This window comes from Aspergillus bombycis (genome assembly GCF_001792695.1).
Source record: "Aspergillus bombycis strain NRRL26010 chromosome Unknown contig00017, whole genome shotgun sequence".
In the NCBI taxonomy this organism is placed as follows: Eukaryota; Fungi; Ascomycota; class Eurotiomycetes; order Eurotiales; family Aspergillaceae; genus Aspergillus; species Aspergillus bombycis.
The window spans coordinates 239,158-259,081 of record NW_019170019.1 but is presented as its reverse complement, the minus strand read 5'-3'; the positions used below and the strand labels follow the sequence as shown (position 1 = coordinate 259,081).

At 48.2% G+C, this 19,924-nt stretch overlaps 10 protein-coding genes across 10 annotated transcripts; 5 read left to right on the top strand and 5 right to left on the bottom strand.

The window, feature by feature from the left end:
* Positions 1-405: 405 nt before the first annotated feature.
* ABOM_002176 (uncharacterized protein) lies at positions 406-882 on the bottom strand (the record flags this gene model as incomplete). The annotated part of the gene is made up of 1 exon (XM_022529306.1): positions 406-882. The coding sequence occupies one exon, from the start codon at positions 880-882 to the stop codon at positions 406-408; it is 477 nt and encodes a 158-aa protein (XP_022392018.1).
* A 1,234-nt stretch (positions 883-2,116) lies between these two features.
* ABOM_002175 (metalloproteinase) lies at positions 2,117-3,284 on the top strand (the record flags this gene model as incomplete). Its single annotated transcript, XM_022529305.1, has 3 exons — positions 2,117-2,348; positions 2,397-3,206; positions 3,265-3,284. 3 exons carry the CDS (start codon positions 2,117-2,119, stop codon positions 3,282-3,284), a joined length of 1,062 nt encoding a protein of 353 aa, XP_022392015.1.
* A 2,870-nt stretch (positions 3,285-6,154) lies between these two features.
* Positions 6,155-6,538, bottom strand: ABOM_002174 (uncharacterized protein; the record flags this gene model as incomplete). Its single annotated transcript, XM_022529304.1, has 4 exons — positions 6,155-6,221; positions 6,275-6,346; positions 6,401-6,459; positions 6,524-6,538. The coding sequence occupies 4 exons, from the start codon at positions 6,536-6,538 to the stop codon at positions 6,155-6,157; spliced, it is 213 nt and encodes a 70-aa protein (XP_022392016.1).
* A 2,303-nt stretch (positions 6,539-8,841) lies between these two features.
* On the bottom strand, positions 8,842-9,816 carry ABOM_002173 (amidohydrolase family protein; the record flags this gene model as incomplete). The annotated part of the gene is made up of 1 exon (XM_022529303.1): positions 8,842-9,816. One exon carries the CDS (start codon positions 9,814-9,816, stop codon positions 8,842-8,844), a length of 975 nt encoding a protein of 324 aa, XP_022392013.1.
* Positions 9,817-10,425: 609 nt separating this feature from the next.
* Positions 10,426-11,262, top strand: ABOM_002172 (RraA family protein; the record flags this gene model as incomplete). The annotated part of the gene is made up of 3 exons (XM_022529302.1): positions 10,426-10,482; positions 10,585-10,755; positions 10,810-11,262. The coding sequence occupies 3 exons, from the start codon at positions 10,426-10,428 to the stop codon at positions 11,260-11,262; spliced, it is 681 nt and encodes a 226-aa protein (XP_022392014.1).
* Positions 11,263-11,866: 604 nt separating this feature from the next.
* ABOM_002171 (MFS transporter) lies at positions 11,867-13,429 on the bottom strand (the record flags this gene model as incomplete). The annotated part of the gene is made up of 4 exons (XM_022529301.1): positions 11,867-11,908; positions 11,978-12,762; positions 12,827-13,100; positions 13,229-13,429. The coding sequence occupies 4 exons, from the start codon at positions 13,427-13,429 to the stop codon at positions 11,867-11,869; spliced, it is 1,302 nt and encodes a 433-aa protein (XP_022392011.1).
* Positions 13,430-14,518: 1,089 nt separating this feature from the next.
* ABOM_002170 (Dabb family protein) lies at positions 14,519-15,054 on the top strand (the record flags this gene model as incomplete). The annotated part of the gene is made up of 3 exons (XM_022529300.1): positions 14,519-14,537; positions 14,602-14,830; positions 14,904-15,054. 3 exons carry the CDS (start codon positions 14,519-14,521, stop codon positions 15,052-15,054), a joined length of 399 nt encoding a protein of 132 aa, XP_022392012.1.
* A 231-nt stretch (positions 15,055-15,285) lies between these two features.
* ABOM_002169 (uncharacterized protein) lies at positions 15,286-16,678 on the bottom strand (the record flags this gene model as incomplete). The annotated part of the gene is made up of 3 exons (XM_022529299.1): positions 15,286-15,444; positions 15,521-16,356; positions 16,513-16,678. The coding sequence occupies 3 exons, from the start codon at positions 16,676-16,678 to the stop codon at positions 15,286-15,288; spliced, it is 1,161 nt and encodes a 386-aa protein (XP_022391936.1).
* A 347-nt stretch (positions 16,679-17,025) lies between these two features.
* ABOM_002168 (Ldh family oxidoreductase) lies at positions 17,026-18,228 on the top strand (the record flags this gene model as incomplete). Its single annotated transcript, XM_022529298.1, has 3 exons — positions 17,026-17,034; positions 17,093-17,221; positions 17,287-18,228. 3 exons carry the CDS (start codon positions 17,026-17,028, stop codon positions 18,226-18,228), a joined length of 1,080 nt encoding a protein of 359 aa, XP_022391935.1.
* Positions 18,229-18,794: 566 nt separating this feature from the next.
* Positions 18,795-19,836, top strand: ABOM_002167 (class II fructose-bisphosphate aldolase; the record flags this gene model as incomplete). The annotated part of the gene is made up of 3 exons (XM_022529297.1): positions 18,795-18,892; positions 18,946-19,455; positions 19,566-19,836. The coding sequence occupies 3 exons, from the start codon at positions 18,795-18,797 to the stop codon at positions 19,834-19,836; spliced, it is 879 nt and encodes a 292-aa protein (XP_022391938.1).
* Between the last annotated feature and the right edge of the window lie 88 nt (positions 19,837-19,924).

Genomic DNA, 19,924 nt, shown 5'->3' with positions numbered 1-19,924 from the left:
TTGATACCACCTCATGTCACGAACATGTAGGTATCTTCAACTGTCTGCCAAAAGACGGTGACTTTGACTTACGTTCACTTCGTTTATCACAGACAACAACCGCGTGGGGATTGTCAAAAGAAGTGGCTTCGTTTCATAAAACACCGGTGAAAAACACACAAGCCTTATTATCTCATCGAACGTCAGACCTGCTCCATGGATTTCGTTTCGATCTACAGGCGGAAGTATACCACTAGGCCGAACCCCTAATAGGTCTACTGTTGTCTCCAGAAGTGCACGGTGTTTCGTGATGCCAAAGTTTTATTGGTCGCATCTCAGTACGCATATGTCCGAATAGCAAACGAAAGCAACATAAAAACCGACTCTAACGTCGGAAGAAATCAACAAGCGACAGTATTGCCCCTCTTATTCAATGCGTAGGGGAACAACGTCAGATGAGAACTCGCCCCGTTGGGCATCTCCGAGCTGTTCCAGCCTTTCCGCAGTAACGTCTTCACGAGGACTCTTCCACACCGAATGCCAGTTTCCCTTCACCCGGACGGAATATTCGTGTCCCATAATGAGTGGAACGTGAGGCAGTGTAACCTCCTTCTCAACAGAACTACCCGCAGGGATCTCTACTAGATCCTCGGTTGAAGGTGGCAGCCGACGGGATATTTTGACAGTTGGCAGGACCACCGGCTGATTTTCGGTTGTATCACGGAGCTCGAAGATACTCAGGACATTAGCGCTAGGGTCCAGCGGGGTACCCCAGTTGAGCAATGTGATCGGCGTGTCGGAGGGATTATGCACAGATACTTGTATAGGCACTGTCGGTGGCTCGGAGAAGGCTGGAATAATGGGTGGAGTGAGGGTAACTTGCAGTGAAAGGGAAGTACTCATCGCTACTGTTAGCCCTGTTGCGCAAAGAGTGTAATGGGGACTATTGACGACAGTTTTGAAGAGCGACTATATTGCGGAAGTGGTGAGTTGGAAGGGTATGCAACGACTCAACCCCGGTTCTAGATTCTCAGGTGTCTGATAAGGGACAATCCGGAATGCGCCGATGAACTACGGCTTTCTAATATTCGGCATTCACTATCGCAGCAGGCCAATAATAAGGACAACCCTGCATCGTGTGATACTGGTGAACAGGGAATGGGTTCCCCACTGTCCACTTATGTGCGGAAATCAACGCTTTGATTGACGGAAAATACCAATACTCTTAGAATGCCGAGGACTTTCATGTCTTGGGTTACATTCTTCAAGGGTTTTAGATTGACCTAAACCCACCCGGCATTTTCTGGATGGCGACTAAGCATTATAGTGCCGGGCCCGAGCACTAGTTGATATGACACCATCCTGCAACCTGCTGACTCTTCGAAGATGAATGAAAATGCTTTTCATTTCGGATAAAAATAATCTCTCACGTTTATTAGTGTTGGGGATATACACCAACTGTTCTATGTATGTCAGAACTATAAACTTTCAAGTCCAATCAAGACTACAGCTTGTGAAAGCCCACCTTATACACCACCACTTCTATCCGATGAAGAAGCCTGAAGACTGCCGTGACTTCCTGATGCGCCAAGAAAGCCTTGGACTGCTGCCAAGAACGGAAGCCGGGGGATACGACGGGATTAAGGCCTTCTTATCAATTGCTTGGTGAAACACCATCAAGCCACGTCTTGGCTTCGCTCTGCGATTGCACCAGGTATGGTAAACTCCGAGACGGACCTTCCTAAATCTATATAGCTTGCAGCGGTTCTCCGCCGGGCCAAGGAACCTTTCTACTATAGACCACTGCTGAATAGCTCGCTCTATCACAACGTCTTCGATCATAGCCAATGGAGAACATCAATCGATTCTTGCTTCAATTTCCCGTGCGTGCCGACATTGAAGCCATGCCCCTCGAAGATGCCAAAAGTGCCAGGGACAGAGTACCTATCTCCGTAGCCCATGCTACTGCAGCATCAGGACGAAAGGTTGAGGGGTGATAGAAAGCCAATTCAAGGTCGCACGAAGCGTAACACCCATCTATAAAAGGGTTTGTGACGACCGGCGGTTACTCCATCACAAACAGGCCATTCGAGCTCAACAGTCCTCTCCAGTACCTCTAGTCCTTAAAACCCTCAAGATGCGTTTCATTTCTGCCTCATCTCTTCTTCTGGCCCTGGCACCTACTCTCAATGCCGTTCCTGTGGAGGTTGCCGGTAGCGCCCCAGGACTTGACGTGACTCTGAGCCAGGTGGGCAACACTCGGATCAAGGCCGTGGTCAAGAACACTGGCAGCGAGGATGTCACCTTTGTGCACCTCAACTTCTTCAAGGATGCCGCTCCGGTGCAGAAGGTGTCGCTGTTCCGCAATGGTATGCTTCCGAACCTCCATCTAGCAAGCATACACTGACATCACCTAGCAACCGAGATTCAGTTCCAGGGTATCAAGCAACGTCTTGTCAGTGAAGGCTTGTCTGATGATGCCTTGACAACCCTTGCCCCTGGTGCCACTATCGAGGACGAGTTCGATATTGCAAGCACCAGCGATCTGTCCGAGGGTGGTACTATCACCATCAACAGCAACGGTCTGGTGCCTATTACCAGTGAGAACAAGGTCACGGGGTACATTCCATTCAACTCGAACGAGCTTTCCATCGATGTCGATGCAGCTGAGGCCGCGACTGTTACCCAGGCGGTCAAGATCTTGGAGCGTCGTACCAGGATCGCCTCCTGTTCTGGCAGCAGATTGTCGGCTCTACAGACTGCGCTGAGAAATACAGTCTCCCTGGCACGGGCAGCTGCCACTGCTGCGCAGTCAGGATCCTCCTCCCGTTTCCAGGAGTACTTCAAGACGACCTCCAGCTCCACCCGCAGCACGGTTGCTGCTCGCCTGAACGCCGTCGCTAACGAAGCGGCGTCGACCTCCTCCGGAAGTACCACGTACTACTGTAGCGACACGTATGGATACTGCAGCTCCAACGTGCTTGCATATACCCTTCCGGCCTATAACATCATCGCCAACTGTGACATCTACTATTCCTACCTCCCGGCACTGACTAGCACTTGCCACGCTCAGGACCAGGCCACTACCACCCTCCATGAGTTTACTCATGCCCCGGGCGTGTACAGCCCTGGAACGGATGACCTTGGCTATGGATACAACGCTGCCACCGCCTTGAGTGCCAGCCAGGCTCTGTTGAATGCAGACACCTATGCCCTATTCGCCAACGGTGCGTATTCTGTTTATTCCGCTTTTGAGTAAATCTCCATACTAACTCATGACAATAGCTGTCAACCTCAACTGTTAGACACACATAGTGGTTAGAAATATGGTATACAAACATGAAGGGTACTTCTTACAAGATGTATTGAAAAGCTCAGCAGTGAAATAAAATATTCTTGATGGTAGTATTGCAGTTGGCTAAGAGAGAAACAATGCTGTTCACCTGATCACTTGTCTCTAACATCAAACAATTTAGAACGTAAACCACCAGGGCCTTCCATAGAGACAAGCTCCTAAATATCGACAGAATAGATCATGTAACTCGGTCACCGCATGACAAGCCATCCTCCTCCTTTGACCCTGACTAGGATTGCTTCAAAACACTACTGCCCTCTTATCTATTCTTTGAACTCTGCGGCAAAGGCCATCGATACACTTGTTCTTATAGCAGCAGTTCTCGTCAGCTAAGCAAACACCCAGATCCTCCGAGCAGCCGGGCCATTTCGGATCAGTCGGACGGCACTTCGTAGCTGCGCAATAGGTGGAGCAGCACGATGGACCTCCGCCGCCAGACACACAGTTCGCTGGACATCGTCAATCTAACAGGTCCATATTCAATAGATAACGCTACTCACAATAGACGCCTAAGCAGGTAGGAGTGGGAACACAAGTTGTTATAGTTGTCGCGGTTGGAGTGGTGAAGGTGGCAGTTGTGCAAAACTCAGTTCCAACGCAGGCATCAGCGTCGCCACAACCACCAGCAGCTGCTAAGCCCCCTAGAGCGAGGGTGATAGCAAGGAGAGAGAATTTTCCGGGGATATACATTGTATCGATTACGTTGGTTCGATTCTGGTAGTATGTCTTGGACGCTGAATCCCTCGCGACGACAGGCTCCTCTTATACCTATAACAAATATCCCTCCCACGATCCATGTTTCAGTCTGCTTGACAGTGATTGGCCAAAGGATTGCAGATGACTAGCGAATACGAACAACACTGCATCATTGTGACAGTTTTTTACCACCGGATTCCTTTCTGGGTCCTCTCACAAGAGACCACTACCGTTGAGTCCCCTGAGAGCTTCGACCTTGGTTACAAGTCCTACTAGCCCGTTGGTTGAGATCTTGGGTACTCATACATTACACTGAAAGTCGCGTATCAACCCGATTAGGTTGCCGGGGCAAGGTGGGTGCATCCTTGGTGCGGTGCTTGGCCGTTGCCACCTCAATACGAGCTGGCTCATAACCCTGTTGGTCTTCCACAAGAGTAGGAACAATCATTGGCTCCTTGCTTTCCATCTGCAGAATTGACAAGGGCTCTGACTCGGAAGGTGCTCAGAGCCAGTGATATCGGTTAGTGCTATGTCATGCCAAGCTAGGAGGCGGAATATCAATCCTGGGGTTAAAATTAGCAACGGACATTGAAGAAGGGTATGACTTCATGGGCAGGGGTCTGTACTTGCGAGGATTTCATTATTATTAACGTAGGACAGGGTGCTATCTTCTAGAATGATGCAAAGGCGAAACTTATAATTGCCAACTTAATTTCTTGAGATCGATTTAATGCACCAAGAGCCATGTTCGGATTTTGAAAGTGGGTAGTTCTATACTTTGGCGCCTCTCTTCTGTTTGCAAACGACATTAGTTATTTATTGATGTATCGCATATAAATGGACCTTGGAAAGGCTTACCTTACTATATGGCCCATAAGTACCCGTTGGACAATCCACCGCACTCATTACTCCCAGATCTCGTGAGAAAACACCCTAGAAAGGTTTTCATACGTGCCTGGCCCCAGTGCGGTAGTTCCTACTGTTCTAGTTTGAACAAGTTCGTGCCCCAGAGTATTTCCAACCATATCGCCGCAACATCACGGTCCCAACAAATCCATGGCTTCATGATCCCGGTTTCTCAAGTCGAGCGGGTTGCTCTTTAACATAATGAGCGCAGAGCTGTGGCACTGAGCTTGTAGGATCCTAACATATTGGGATCCCATCAAATAAAGCACCAGGATCTTTCGATATCGGTTGGCTGGCCAAAAAGCAACATTAGTAACAGCGACGAGGGAAAGGCGACTCATTGGAACGATGTCATGATCAAGAGTCGTCAACCTGATCCGCCGTTGCCGCATGAGCCTGATAACCACAAGTAACTCGCTGCTCAGAAATTTGTCATCAATATGTTTACTGCTGGTTAAAGCGTATTTGGTACATACAAGCCAGCGGTCAATTTGATCCCAGAGGATCACAATAATCCAGCCAGTGCTGGAAGAAACATGATGGCATGAGCGTCGGAACTTGTACTCTCCTTCTCTGACACAAAGTCAACTGTTACCCAGCCAGATCGAACGGTTGTATTGCTACGAATAGCACACAGGGTGATAGGGAGTCAAACCTAAAGCAAAACCATAAGGGGGTGAAGCAGAAGAGGGTTTTGATATCTGGATCCTGCGACGTCTGATATGACATGAGATAAGAGGCCTAGGAAATTCCGTAGGTACAGCATAGAAATATAGGGAGTTCCTCGTATTATTGAAGTATTCTTATTATATTTGGGGAACACAGAATCATCTTCTTCTTCTTTACCCGGATGTAAGAGTAATTTGGCAGGAACAGGTCCAAAGAACGTGAAACGAGGATTGCAAGCCGGAGTACCTTGGGTTATATAGTCAATAATCTATTGGATAGCACCTGATATAAAATTGAGTGGTATTCCTATTGACTATTTGGCTTTCTATTGTTAATACGATCTTGATCATAGGCTTATTTTCCCCTCGGGAGTTCTATCTTAAATAGTCGTGCTCAGTGGATATAGAATACTGGTAGTAAAAGGATCGAGAGCCTAAGTAAGAGACCTAGCCATTGATGACTTCTTAAGCTGTGCTCTAATAGCATGAATGTTGTATGTGTATTCTTGCTTCGCTAAGCTTTATACATAATACTTTCCTAGTCCTCATCCTAAGGAATAATCACCTCAACCCCTTTGAGGGCTCTTAACTTATTGATAGCCTCCTGAGTCAGCGGCCTAATTGAAGATCCCCTATTAGTCAATTTCACAGCAAAAAGAAGGAAACTTACGGGGGATGATAAATGGGTGGGAAACTTGGTTGCGAGGGGAACTGATCAGTGCCGGTGTCCTCAATGATAATCCTATACTAATAGTTAGCAAGCTGGTTTCTTCGAAAAGCACTCTGGTAAACCCACTTGAGGACCTCTTCATCGTGCTGTCCAAAACCATCGGGGGTAAAGCGAATAATAGTTTGCTAAAGGGATCAGGTCAGCCTCAATTACTGTATAAAGACATCATATCTCTTAAGGATCAGCTACCTTCCTCTCAGACATATTGATATAGTTTGTCTCCACTCTAGAAAAATAAAAACAATCGTTTATCTAACGCCCGAAGATCGAGGATAGCCCGACCCTATTTATAAGATAAACCTCCCGCAAGCATTCCATCATACCTCACTACCCCTCCTGACGCAATAGCTTGGCCCCGTTGATCTATTTCCCCATCGACATACTAGATATAGCTCATCGATGGAGATTCGCCCCGCGCACAGACACCACTGAGGAGGTGATGCACCTATTGGGCGGCCTATGTCGCGCAATCTGCAAAATGGTGGAGACAAAGCTTTTCATCGGAACGGAGCGTAACCACAGCCTGTATCCATGGGTTCGGTCTATTGGACTGAAGGTGACCTGCCATTGCATTAGCGACTGCTGATGGAAGTCCTGGATGCCTTACATTCCACTTGGACTCGAATTTTCCCTTTTGATTCCGACTTGACCCAGTCTGCTCGCACTCTAATCGGGAACCTCTCCATAGAGCTATGCCTTCATAATCCTAGTCTGATAGGAGGACAGCGCTATGCCGTCTGACGGTTGAAAATCTCAGGATCAGAAAGTCAAGGCCAGTAGTGGAGGGTTCTAGAAAGCTGGGTATACGTTATATCCTGAACAAATTGTATCTGAGGTCTGGGCGCAAAGCGGGGTAAATTCCTAAACGCTAGGAAACTTGGCCTAAAGCAAAACGGAAGATGCGTTATCGCAATGAAGGCATAATATAAGGTGGTCCACGTCAGTAAATAGTTGACTGGTAGTGCTTTCGTTCGGCGGTAGATTATGTGTTGTATGCACAAGGTAGTGCTGGGATTCACCGTACTCCGTACTCTAGACGTATATCAGACTGAACACGTGTATATATGCCTAACAGTGCTTGACAGCTTCATCTATAGCAGGTGGGAAGTGGGCCAAATCTATGCTGGTCACACAGGCAGTGGGTTGGGCTTATTGCAGTGAGGTTCAAACATCGAGGTTGATGTTCTGTTCTTGAAGTGTAGATCACCCGAGTGAAATGTGGAAATGTCGCAATACTGGGTAACATTTTGGTCGAATAAATAGCTCAAGCAACCTTTCGTTGGCTTGCATGTCTCAACTGGTTGGGCGTTGCTTGCCATCTGTCGGTGTATATCGGCAGCCTTACAACCTTCGGTGCGATATCCTTTATGGTCACATTATGTATCTAGCCATGGCCGTCTCCACCTCCGTTTCGAGGGGTACCGAAGTTGACACAGATCTAGGATGATATTATGAGTCTAGGCATACATACTGTGTGGAAGTGGGAACATACCAACTCTTGAAGAATATTCCAGAGTTCATGGTTTGTTGGAAGGACATTTGGATTTGCTGGTGTTTGTACCTTTATTTGATGAAAAGTGATCTTCGGCTCATAGTGACATTCTTCATAGTGATATTTTCAATGCATTGCACGGCGTCCGCATATCTTATTTGTCATGATGTTATAAGAATAACGGTACATGCTATTGCCGAGGGCTACTGAACACTGTCGGTCTGAGGTCTGCACTGTTAGCTACTTATAGTTCAATTAGTACACCTTCACTCTACATTCGCGCAAGCGCGCGGGGTATGTAGATCAAGTGGTGTAGGACGCCGGGGCTCTCTCTGAGATCACAATCTCCATTGGTAATGTTGGAATATCCTTGAGGTACGTGTAATAAGCGTTTACCGAACACACATATCTGTTATAAATAGCACGGTCAAATAAGCCAAACCGAGGCGATTAAACGAGTCACCCGTAGTGCACCGTGGAAAGTCTCTCAATATGCCTTTGAATATGCACGGAAGCACGGTCGAAAGAAGGTTTCATGCTTGCACAAGGCAAACGTCCTCCACGAAACGGACGTACCTTTCCTACGAACCTTTCAAGAAGGTGCTCGGCTGTACCCTGATATAGTGGCGGAGCTACTGGTTCATGCTGGGTATGCGAGAGAAGCTGAGGCGATACAGGACGCTGTAACTCGAGTTGTAGAAGCAGGGAATGTCTTAACTCCAGACCTAGGGGGATGCTATATGACAGAGCAGGTGGCAGATGCTATTTCAGTGGAGGTCAGAACAATCTTTGGACATTCATAGCTAGAGTTGATTAAGGGGTCAGTATGATAGGTATATCTCGTATTTATTCCATTACATCTTCCTCAGTGTGTGGTGCCAACAAAGCTAGAGAGTATGCTACTTGACGGTAGATTGACATACAACATTGGGCCTCATGCCGCGTTTGTTTAAGTCTCCCATATTGATCGCATACGTGCTCAATACTAATTCATATAATTCCATTGGCTGTAGAATTACTCATGGTAGTCATACAACGTAGCCGGGTTCTCCACCCACAAAAGCTGCCACTCATCTTCCGACATCCAACGACTCAAGGACTCAATCCAGGCCTTATCGTCAATCTGAAGAAAGGCTTCCTCCCTAGTCGAGCTCTTGCCAACCCGATCCTTATGCCGTTGTGTGTGGGGCCAATCGCTTCCCCAAACCACCCGCCTCGGGTTAGCATCCACAAAACGCCTCACCAGCCACCGGAGGTCATCGTAGCCGGGCGCCAGATTTGAACAACGATACGGAGCTGAGAGCTTTATCCATAAGTTACCATTTCGGAGTGTCTCGCAAAGCGCGGCGAGACCGATGCGCTCTCCTTCGGTCAGATACGAACCATCCTGGATATTGGTGACATAGTCATTGACCCTGTAGCTACTCCCATCAATCAAGGCAAAATGATCCACTACAACTGGCACCGGGCACGTGTCCACTACGTCTCGCAGACGAGGCCAGAACTCAAGATGAGGTTGCTGAATCTGAATGCTCCATCCTGGCCTGCCCCATCTTGCCAGTCGTTTGGCTGTAGCTTCGATCAACTCCGCTTGAATCTGCACATTGTCCATGGCCTTGTGGCGGAAAAAGTCTAGTCGAACTGAGCGTACTCCCGCCTCGTGGTACTCATCCAGAAGCTCATCTGCAACCGTTTCCAGGTCTAACACGCAAATACCCCGTGCCTGGCCACTGAACTGTTCCAAATAGTAAAGAAGAGACTTGCAGTCAGGTCCGTAAGAGAGACCGTGAGCAATGCAGACATGGTCAACTCCAACTGACTGTTCGAACTCCCGTAAATCTTCGAGCGAGGCGCGGGCTGGTGTGAAGTGTCGACCTTCTGCGAACGGAAATCGATCCGGCTCGAAGATATGATGGTGGCTGTCCCATGCGCCTGATGGAACCAGTTTCTTTGGGAAACTGCTGTTGTCTTCGGTGGCTAAGCTGCCCATGATGGCGTTACTTAAGCTCTTAATGACTTGAGATATATTGCAGAAACTGATTGCTAGCTGGAGAGCTTTAGCTGCATGGACAGTTACTCAATGGTACCCTCGTAACTTCGTGCCCAAGGGAAGAAAGCTTAAGGAATATGGACCAACTATATTCGTCCTGCAATCGTACATTCTGATCCCTTTATACCCTTCAGCGAAGCTGGTGAGCACCTTGCTCGGCAGTGAATTTACAGTCCGATATAGGAGGTTAATGAAGACTAATTATATTCAATTTACCACCAGTTGCATAGCACCGGCCACCCAAGCCTCTTACTTAATATCGTGTTCTTGATTTTCCCTCTTAATTTCTTTGATACGGTACATACATCAGTTAGCTGCCATACAGTATGGCGGGGATATCCGAAGGCTTCGGCAAATGGCCGAGCCGAGAGTCGGAGTCGGACTCTGTCCTTTCGCACAGCAATTGCCGTTATCGCATGACATCAAACATGAAAGGTACCCGGAATCGAAGACTATTATTTGTGGCTCAAACCCGGCTTTCGAGGACCAAAATCAGTTAGTTTTGAAGATATTAATTGGTCGAATTGCCCGACAATCCAGCACGTTATAATGTCACCAGATCCGAAAGATATCATTGCGCGTCTGCAGCAGTGGGGTGCCTGTGATGTGAGTATACAGTTTCCAGAATGCGACTAAGAGTAACCTTCTCTTGGATGCTTTCGAGTTAGCTGTTCTAGATAAATCATGTATAGCTGACATGTCTACCAGGTTGCCGATGGCCTATCCAAGCTGAAGCACCCCAATGGCGGCTTCCTCGAAGGCCTCACCATGTACTCACCACAATTCCAAGCTGGTGAAACGAAGATCGTCGGGCAAGCAATGACAGTCAAGTTTGTCCCCAAATCGGACGTTTCGTCTCCGAAAGTACAGGGCAATTATGTATGAACATAACATTCTACCGGAGTCTGTGAGTAACACTAAATCATTGCTTAGATCGACAAAATCCCTGAAGGCGCGGTGGTCTTCATCTCGCAGCCCCTCCCTCAAGTCAATGCTGTCTACGGCGGTCTCATGACTTTGCGTGCTCAAGCCCTCAATGCAGCTGGTGTTGTAATCGACGGGCGTGTCCGTGATCTGAACGAACACCGTGCCCTCAACTTTCCTCTCTTCGCAAAGTCGGTGGGTACAACTGCTGGCGGCGAAGTATGTCGCCCTTCGGAAGTGAATGTACCTGTTCGACTCAATTCTGAGAACCAAGACGCGTGGATTAACCCCGGCGACTATATTATCGCCGATCTTAACGGGGTCGTACGGCTTCCTCAGGAGCTGGCTGAGCAGGTTCTTGATGCTATTCCGGCTATTGCTGATGCGGATGCAAAGTGTGCAGAGGCTATTAAGGCAGGTCGATCTGTGGAAGAGGCTTTTAGGGAATTTCGTGGTCGTTGAATATAGTCATGGCTAGATAATATAATTGCGGCTTTCTTTTATTGAACTACATGCACGAAAATGTAACCCGAACGAGTTATACACTTGTTGCTCACCCTGGTGTGGAGAAGTACGTGTGTCTCTAAGGATTAACAGTCAACGAGTATCAAATATAGGTCAACATATAGTAAAGGGTAGCAGTATATATGAAACGTGGCAGCATCCAGCCCTTCACTTTGAGTGATAACACATCCGAGAATAATCCACCCCAGTGGCACAATGACAGCATGTTGATGGTCATAGCAGACAATGTATACCAGAATCTAGCGCGTTGCATTTCGACTCCTAGGCATACCAACAAATGGAGAGCTACACCCATTATAGCTCTCACAATATCGGGAATCAGCCCCTATGCAATGAAGCGGAACTCTTCCCTACGCATGGAGCGCTCTTCCTCGGTAACTCCTAAGACCTCAGCTTGACTTCCACCCTTCATTTCTTGCTCCACCGTTGTCTCTCCACGAGCGAGGCGTTTGTTTGCACGAAGCAGAATCATTCGCATAAACAATGTAAGGATAATGACTGCCAGACTGAATCCAGCGTTCACCGACATAGCGAGGACGTATCACGGCGCCGAGTTGTCTGGGTATAGGTAGGAGGAGAAGATCTGTGATTGTAAAAGAAGGTTAGTTAGGGGTTATTAATCAAGGAAAGTAGCGTGCAATGGAAGACTCACTTGAGATAGATTGCCCACTGCATTAACAAAGGCTACAGCTGATGCACGTTTTATGCGAGGCCGAAGCATTGTCTTTTGAACCCATGCAAGAAGCACGGCGTTTGACCCGTGCCCCCCTGCCACCATGGCGATCATGGCAAAGTATCGTGCACCTGTATTGAGTGTAGCAGCAGCGATGACAAATCCAACAATGGCTAAGACCAGTGGCCAGATGATATGATAAGAAGAGTTCTGGAGTCGGTCGGCCGACCAGTTATTGCCTATCGAAATCAGCAGCGCCAGAATGTAGGGCGGGGCGGTCAGTAGAAGCGTATCGACGCGGTTGAAGCCTAACGTCTGAACGACGGACGGGAAGAAGTTGGACGTGGCGCTCGCTACTTGTATGCAGAGGAAGGTCAAAGCAAAGATATATAATCGCCAATCAGCCAAGGCACGTTTAAACCCGTAGCTCCACCGTCCATCGTCTTCATCAACCTGGCCGGCATCAGCAATAAGGCGCCACTCAGCAACTGCGCGCTCCGTCGGGCTGAGCCATCGTGTATTACTGGGCCAGTCAGGTAGAGTGAATGCGGCACAAAAGGCAATAAACACAGTTACTGAGCCTTCTATGATGAAAATCCAACGCCATGACTCGAGGCCACGTACTCCGTTCATGCCGCTCTCAATGCCCGCTGCGATGAGGCCAGAAAACGCACTACCCAGCTGAGACCCAGAGAACAAGAATGCGCTGCGCACACCCATCTCGTCACGCCGGTACCATGATGAGATTAAGAATAATGCGCCGGCTGATATGTGTTAGTAGTGAACAAATAATGCAAAACATGGGAACGTTAGAAGTGGAGCACCTACGGTAGAACGCAGCTTCCACAAAGCCAAGAAGAAAACGGAGGGCGTACAACCCCCCATGGTTGTGGGTCACACCGACTAGGGCCGAAAGCATACCCCAGATCATCATAACGCCTGGGAGGTACCAAGATGGACGCATTTGAGCTAGAAAGACGTTCGACGGTAGTTGCATTAGCACGTAGCCGGCGAATAGAATAGCCACTGCGGTAGCATATTGTTCGCTTGTCATGTGCAGTGACTGAGCGGTGCCAGCAACTTTGGCCGCAGCGATATTGTTCTGTACGCCGTAGTTGCAAGTATTAGTTAGAGAAAAGAGAAAGAAAGTGAGGAAAGACATGTTTATCTGCCCAGATTCGTTATGGTGTATTGTTGAGTGAAATTGCTAGTCATTTCGCGAACACTTACTCGGTCAAGGTAGTTCATCACAAACATAATCCACACAGAAAGCAGGAGGCGGGCATCAAGCTTACGCTTCAAGCTCTTCTCGGCAGCAGCAAACTCCTCTGAGCTCATTTGCTGCGCGGCAGCCACTCGGTTGCTCATCCCTTTCTCCGTGGAAACGGCTTCCTCCTCATGTTGAAGTGAGTGTTTCACTTCGTCTGGCATGATGAGTATGGGATAGAATTTTATGGCTTGAAAAGAAACCGAGCAATGAGAGAGAGGTTTGTGGTATTATCTGAGGCGGGTCTAAGCAAGCACATGTAGGGACTATGATCAAGAAAGCCAGAAAACTACGAGGCTTATATAGACACTCTTATACCACTTTACCATATGTACCCCATGCTTAGCACAATGCGGGGAAGTAAGAGCACGGAGACGGACATTACCTAGCTTCGTAAACCTGGCCAGTCTAAAAAGGGTTGTAAGTCTATGATCGTCTACTTGGTTAACGGCCAATCTACAGAGATACTATCGGCGTTAGAGGGATCCTTGTAAGTTGTGACCCATTGGTACTTTATCCACTAATAGCGGTGGAGGGATTGTTAGAGCATGGTAAAGATTGGCCCTCCCTCCGTACTGTTCTAGAAATATTGTAATTCCCTACAGGCCTGTATATACCTAAATCTACGCTTTGAGTAGGATCAATTTTATCAAACAAATCCCACTACGCTATCCATCTGCTGTACTGTTTCATGGCCATGGCACCATATGAACAATGGCACCGAGAAATATCTGACTTTTGAAAGGGACAACTACATAGCATGATTGACACCTTGAGAGGGGATTGCGCGTATACCGACTGACACACTGTGACATATACGGTAGGGCTAACAGCCAGCTTAATTACTAGTTTATACTCGCATAACTTAATCAAAATTTTATGCAGCGCCGAAAAATTTATTATTTGGGAAGAAATCTCGCTCTCGCGGAACGGTGACGAACCGAAGCATTGCGGGACTTAACCGCCATATCCTTCACGGCGGTTAAAGCCCGACACAAGCTAGGACACTGACATTGGCCAGCCGATACCGTGCTGAAGGTATAGTCTTATACTTGATAGAGCCCATACATAATCACATTTGGACGGCGATTCACCATTATCTCTCTTGGACCTTTGACTTCCTTACCTTACCAGTACTGCTCCCTAGAAGCTAGAATCTTCCGTGGGCAACATTGTATTCCGACCTTCCCCAAATACCGCATTCTGGTCCTGCGTCGCACATCTTTACCTCACCTGAAAAAGAAAAGCCCAATATGACGATTGTTCACATGGGTAAGTCGTACTCTGGTGTCCTTTGCATTGAACACATGATTTGCCTCTGACATTGCAACATCAGTGATGTTCACGTTTCGCCCTGAGGTGACGCAGGAGCACAAGGACACGTTTGTTCGAGAGCTCAAAAAGTTGAAGGAGCTGGATTGTGTGAAAGGGCATCGTCTAGTAGTTGGCGGGCCGTCTGTGACGGACCCGATTGAGAGAAGCAAAGGCTTCGAAATTGCGCTCCTCAGCTTTCATGAGAATCTCGCAGAGCTGGAGAAGTATCAAGCCAGCAAAGAACACCATTGGTACGTCACACCCTTCTATAGCGATGCAACATCTTTTTGGAATAGATTTGCTTATTCGAGTCTATGAACATAGGGTCACCGGTACATACATGTTCCCTTATAAAGAGGACCTAGTACGCTTCGATTTTGAAGTGGCTCCAGAAGATGAATATATGTGGCATTTCTTGCATGTGAAGGGAATAAATGGAGCCAACGGCGTGAACGGCCATATAGAAACTCAGTGAGATACGTTAGATGTTCATGTTAAGACTTAGATTTTGTGTGTTGAGGTATTCCTTAGCAAGCCTTATTCATCTGGATAGACAAACACTTCTTCGCAGGCTATTGGATCGTTTAATGTACATGCATGGTAAAATGTCACTTGAAAGTTTTATTTTCGGGGACGAAAAGTACATAGAGCTAGAAGTTCATTGGCGCCCCAAGATGATTGCAGCTCCGCATAGTCTCCAATTGATTTAGAATGGACTACGATAATCACGGAAAGCACTTAAACGCTGTGCACTGGCCAAAATCTTCTGCAGGAGGGTTCCATAGTCCCAACCGATGGCAGCCGCTGCCATAGCAGTCAAGCTGGCCTGATCCTCGCGGCCGGGACGGCCAGGGCCAGTCATATTCTGTATTTCAAACATCATAATTAGCGGCTAGATGCGAATAGATAGACAAAAGTTTTATCACTTCAAAGCATCTTACCGGCTTCATGTTAATATCAAAAAGCGCAAACTCCGAGCCCTCCCGGAAACGTCGCACGTCAATTCGAATCGGCGCTGTTGCTCCAATGAGCTTGGCGACGTCTTGACATTCTTCCATCACCTTTCCATACGCTGGATCTTTCATTTCATCGTTTGTCACAACTCGGGAGTTGGCCGTTACCGCGACAGACCCATTGTATGGAGCAATGCCATCCGCATGGTTAAATCTCGTCACAGGCAGCATACTCCAGTGCTCAGGCCGTTCCGGCGATGGCGGCATAACTGTGATGGTAGCCTCCTCGCCCGCTAGGTACTCTTCCACCATTATGAGAGGCGACTCTCCAAGAAGGGCCTCAATATGTTGCTTAAGCTGGACGGGGGTATGGCATAGCTTTACGCCATGGCTTCCGCGTCCGCGAACAGGTTTGCCCACGACAGGGAAGCCTTTGATCGAGCCGACAAACTCGTCGAGGTTATCAGAATCTGTCACTAGCCATGAGTGTGGCAGAGTGTAGCCGCCTAATGAGCGAAGTTTATCGTTCAGGAATGCCTTATCGTCGCAGTTTTCTACCAGGCCCGGCGGCTGACCCACGACATATAGGTCCGAGGCATAGGACGTTAGTTTGTCAGATCGCTGTAGCGGGTGCGAATCAAATAGGATTGTATTGGCCCACAAATGAGTGGCGCCGTTATCGACGGCGGAGACAATGCCTTCCTCTGTATCCGGGTAGCACCAGCCTTCGTGCTTGGACACTTGTGGTGAGGGGTCCAGGGTAGTGATGTTGATACCCTTTGACCTCAGTGTGTAGGCAATATCTGCTCCTGAGTCTTGATAGCCTGTAGGAGTTGAATTAGCTGATGACGATCTGTGTTGACTGTGCCAATGGAGCCATTGCCTAGTTCTGAGGGTAAGAGCTAGAGAATAGAGAAGAACATGAAACGGAAGGAGAAGCGTGACAGGGCTTTATTGTAATAAACAATCCACGCACTCACCACCTGGTTTACGAGGTTTACGAACCCTGTTAATGACTGGAGGGTCAATGTCTTGGAATAAGACGGCCACAGTTAGGCCCTGGCTGCTGTACAGTCGCCTGCCGACGGTCCGTGCAAAGCGCTGTGGGTTTAAAGCCCGCAGAGGTGTGGCAATCTTAACAGCCATACTCGATTAGAAGTTGGTAGCCCGATAATCACTCCAAATGACAGGTCCAAAATTAAGAAAGGTTAGAAAACAGTTCTGAATCTTTACAATGACACCATCCAGGAAATTAATGAATCGGCGGGTCATCGGCTAAGATCCGACGGCAAGACATGTGGAGTCGATTCGGCTTCGGTCCGTTACCGTCTTCAGTCTTCCCCTCCTATCCGAGTCCTGCTACATTTTATTTCCCCCTCAGTATATACTAAACCCTACTTATACGTTGCAAGCAACGTAAGCTCTGTAGCGTGCAGAAAGCCAGTGCAAAGTACCTCCAGTCACCAATTCATATCGATAACAACTACTGCACAATGGACTCCGTAAGTGGTCCTGAGTTTCGGATAATCCGATAGATATACTAACGTCTTGGCTACGAAGACTCGCTACTATGCTGATCCCACAACCGCTGGTCAGTTTGCCTCGGAGCTCCTGGTGAAAGCTGGCCTATCTCCGGAAGATGCCAAGTCAATGGCCGACTGCTTGGTTATGGCAGATGTTCGGGGGGTTGTAAGTTCCACTACCTTGAGTTTTTGACTGTTTGCACAGTGACCTGTAGCCTTACTATGCCTTAGGACACCCATGGGTTGGCTCGGTTGCCTCAATATCTAGACCGTGTCAGCAATGGCCGCGTCAAGGCCAGGCCAGAGTTCAAGCTGACCGAGAAAACACCTGTTGTGGCTCAACTAGACGGTGACAATGGTTTTGGCTTTGTTGTCGCCACCCGAGCAATGGAGGAGGCTGTAAAGCGTGCAGAGATTTATGGTATTGGAATGGTGACAGTCAATCACTCGAACCATTTTGGCATGGCCGCCACCTATGTGATCCAGGCCCTGGAGAAGAACATGATCTCTCTTGTCTTTACGAACTCTGCCAAGCAGATGCCTCCTTTTGGGGGTAAGGAGACTCTTCTGGGAATCTCGCCCTTTGCAGCAGGCGCCCCTTCCAACAACGAAGTTCCTTACATCCTCGACATGGCGCCTTCTGTCGTGGCGAAGGGAAAAATTCGCCGCGCCGCCCGTCGCGGTGAGTCCATTCCACTGGGCTGGGCCTTGGACGCGGACGGCAATCCAACCACCGATGCCAATGTTGCCTTGAATGGAAGCATGGCGCCGATTGGTGGACCCAAAGGCTCCGGTATTGCTATCCTGATGGATGTAATGTCGGGTGTCTTGACAGGCGCCGCTTTTGGTGGTGAAGTCGGAGACCAGTACAAGGACCCCAAGCCGCAAAATGTCGGACATTGCTTCATCGCCATCAAGCCTGATATCTTTATGACCACGGATCAGTTCAAGGCTCGTATGGACACTCTGGTGCAACGTGTCCATGGCGTTACCCCTGCCCCAGGTTTCAATGAAGTGCTCTTCCCCGGAGAGCCAGAGCACCGCCTCGGTATACAGCGTCGTAAGGAAGGTATCCCATATGCGGATGCTGAAAAGCAGATGTTCCTCGAGACTGCTAAGCAATACGGTGTTTCTGAGCTTCCTCTGTCTGAAAGCCCCCTTTCTCTGGCCTGAGAACTCGTTATGTATATAGATTAAAACGTCACAAATATACCCTCCCTAGATTAAGTTCGAGGAAATTGCCCTCTATCACATCTATAAATTGATGTCACTATAAATCAAAAATACAATACCAAATCATGTCTTCATTTATTTATCTCATACAGATTATATGCAATTCCAGCGAGTTTCAAGCGCATGTGATTGGAGGATACCTTTCTTGCCAATGAACATGCCCTATTGACGTACTAAGAGGTCCCAAAATATGCTACAATATGCGAGTTATTACTCACCCATATTACAGCATCACAATGATTCATTTGGTCCCACTGTTGTTTCTCACAGTGGGTCAAGGCCGGCTGAATACCGGGCCCAGGAATCCGGACCGAAAGCGACGGGCAAAAGGCGATAATTGACCCACACGTGAGGGAAATATGCCGCGGCCGAGACGTACAGTTGGCTGTAGGCTAATATGTGATATAGGTACAGTCTGTTGATTATTAGTTCACGATTCCGTAATACTACCACCCTGTAATATCTTTCCGGTACTCATAGTGCAGTCACTCATCTAATATTCCAACATGAGTAGTGATAACGACACATACCCCGCCAGCAACCTGACCTGGCGGATCCTCAACCATGCCAATCAGAACAACTACGCCGTTGGTGCATATAATTGGTAAGTGATGCCATCCGCGCATAGCTACAATACAACGCCTAACACACACCCAGCTATAACAATGACGGGATCATGGCCGTGATTCGGGCTGCCGAGCGCAAGCGTTCACCCGCCATCATCCAACTGTTTCCTTGGACAATGCACTTTCAAGGACCCGAGTTCATTCGTTACGTTGTAAGAGCTGCACATGCCGCCTCTGTGCCGATCGCAGTCCACCTGGACCACTGCATCAAGCCAGAGGATGTGGAAATTGCTCTCTCCCTACCTTTTGATTCTATTATGGTGGACGCCTCTACGCTAGACGAAGAGACCAACATCCGCTATTGCAAAGAAATTGTAGACCGGGCAAGAGCTCTGAACATCTCCATCGAAGCGGAAATGGGCCGTATTGAAGGCGGCGAGGATGGCTTGCCAACGGTGGACTTGGACGCAGTTATGACCCGCCCTGCAGACGCCGAGACGTTCGTGCGTCGGACTGGTGTGCATTTTCTGGCCCCTTCCTTTGGGAATATTCATGGTGGTTATCCGGCTGGCGGGGCAGAGAAAGCATGGGATCTTGAGCGGTATGTCCACAGCCCTTTCTGTTTCTCGGAAGAGCTTTTGCGGGCTATCCCTTCTCATATATCCGCACATCAATACGCATTGGCTAATCCTACCCCTGGTGGAATTCCAGTCTTTCGGCCATTGGGAAACTGGCTTCAGGAACTACGCCACTAGCCCTTCATGGGACACACCCGGTGTCTGACGAGCTTTTCCAACGCGCAATTACATATGGCGTACGCAAGATTAATCTGAACCGCACCGTGCGCGATGACTACACGGACTTTGTAGCTGAGAAAGCTGGTTCACTAGAGTTGACGGTCCTTAAAGTCCAAGCAGTCGAAATCTACGCTAAATCCATTGAAAGAATGATGGATGTTTTGGGATCATCCGAACGCTATTAGCTATGACTTATGGGGCTGTACTTGGACATGAGCTATTATGCACAGTGAATGATAATATATAGTTTGAACTGCCCACAGGGGTCATCAA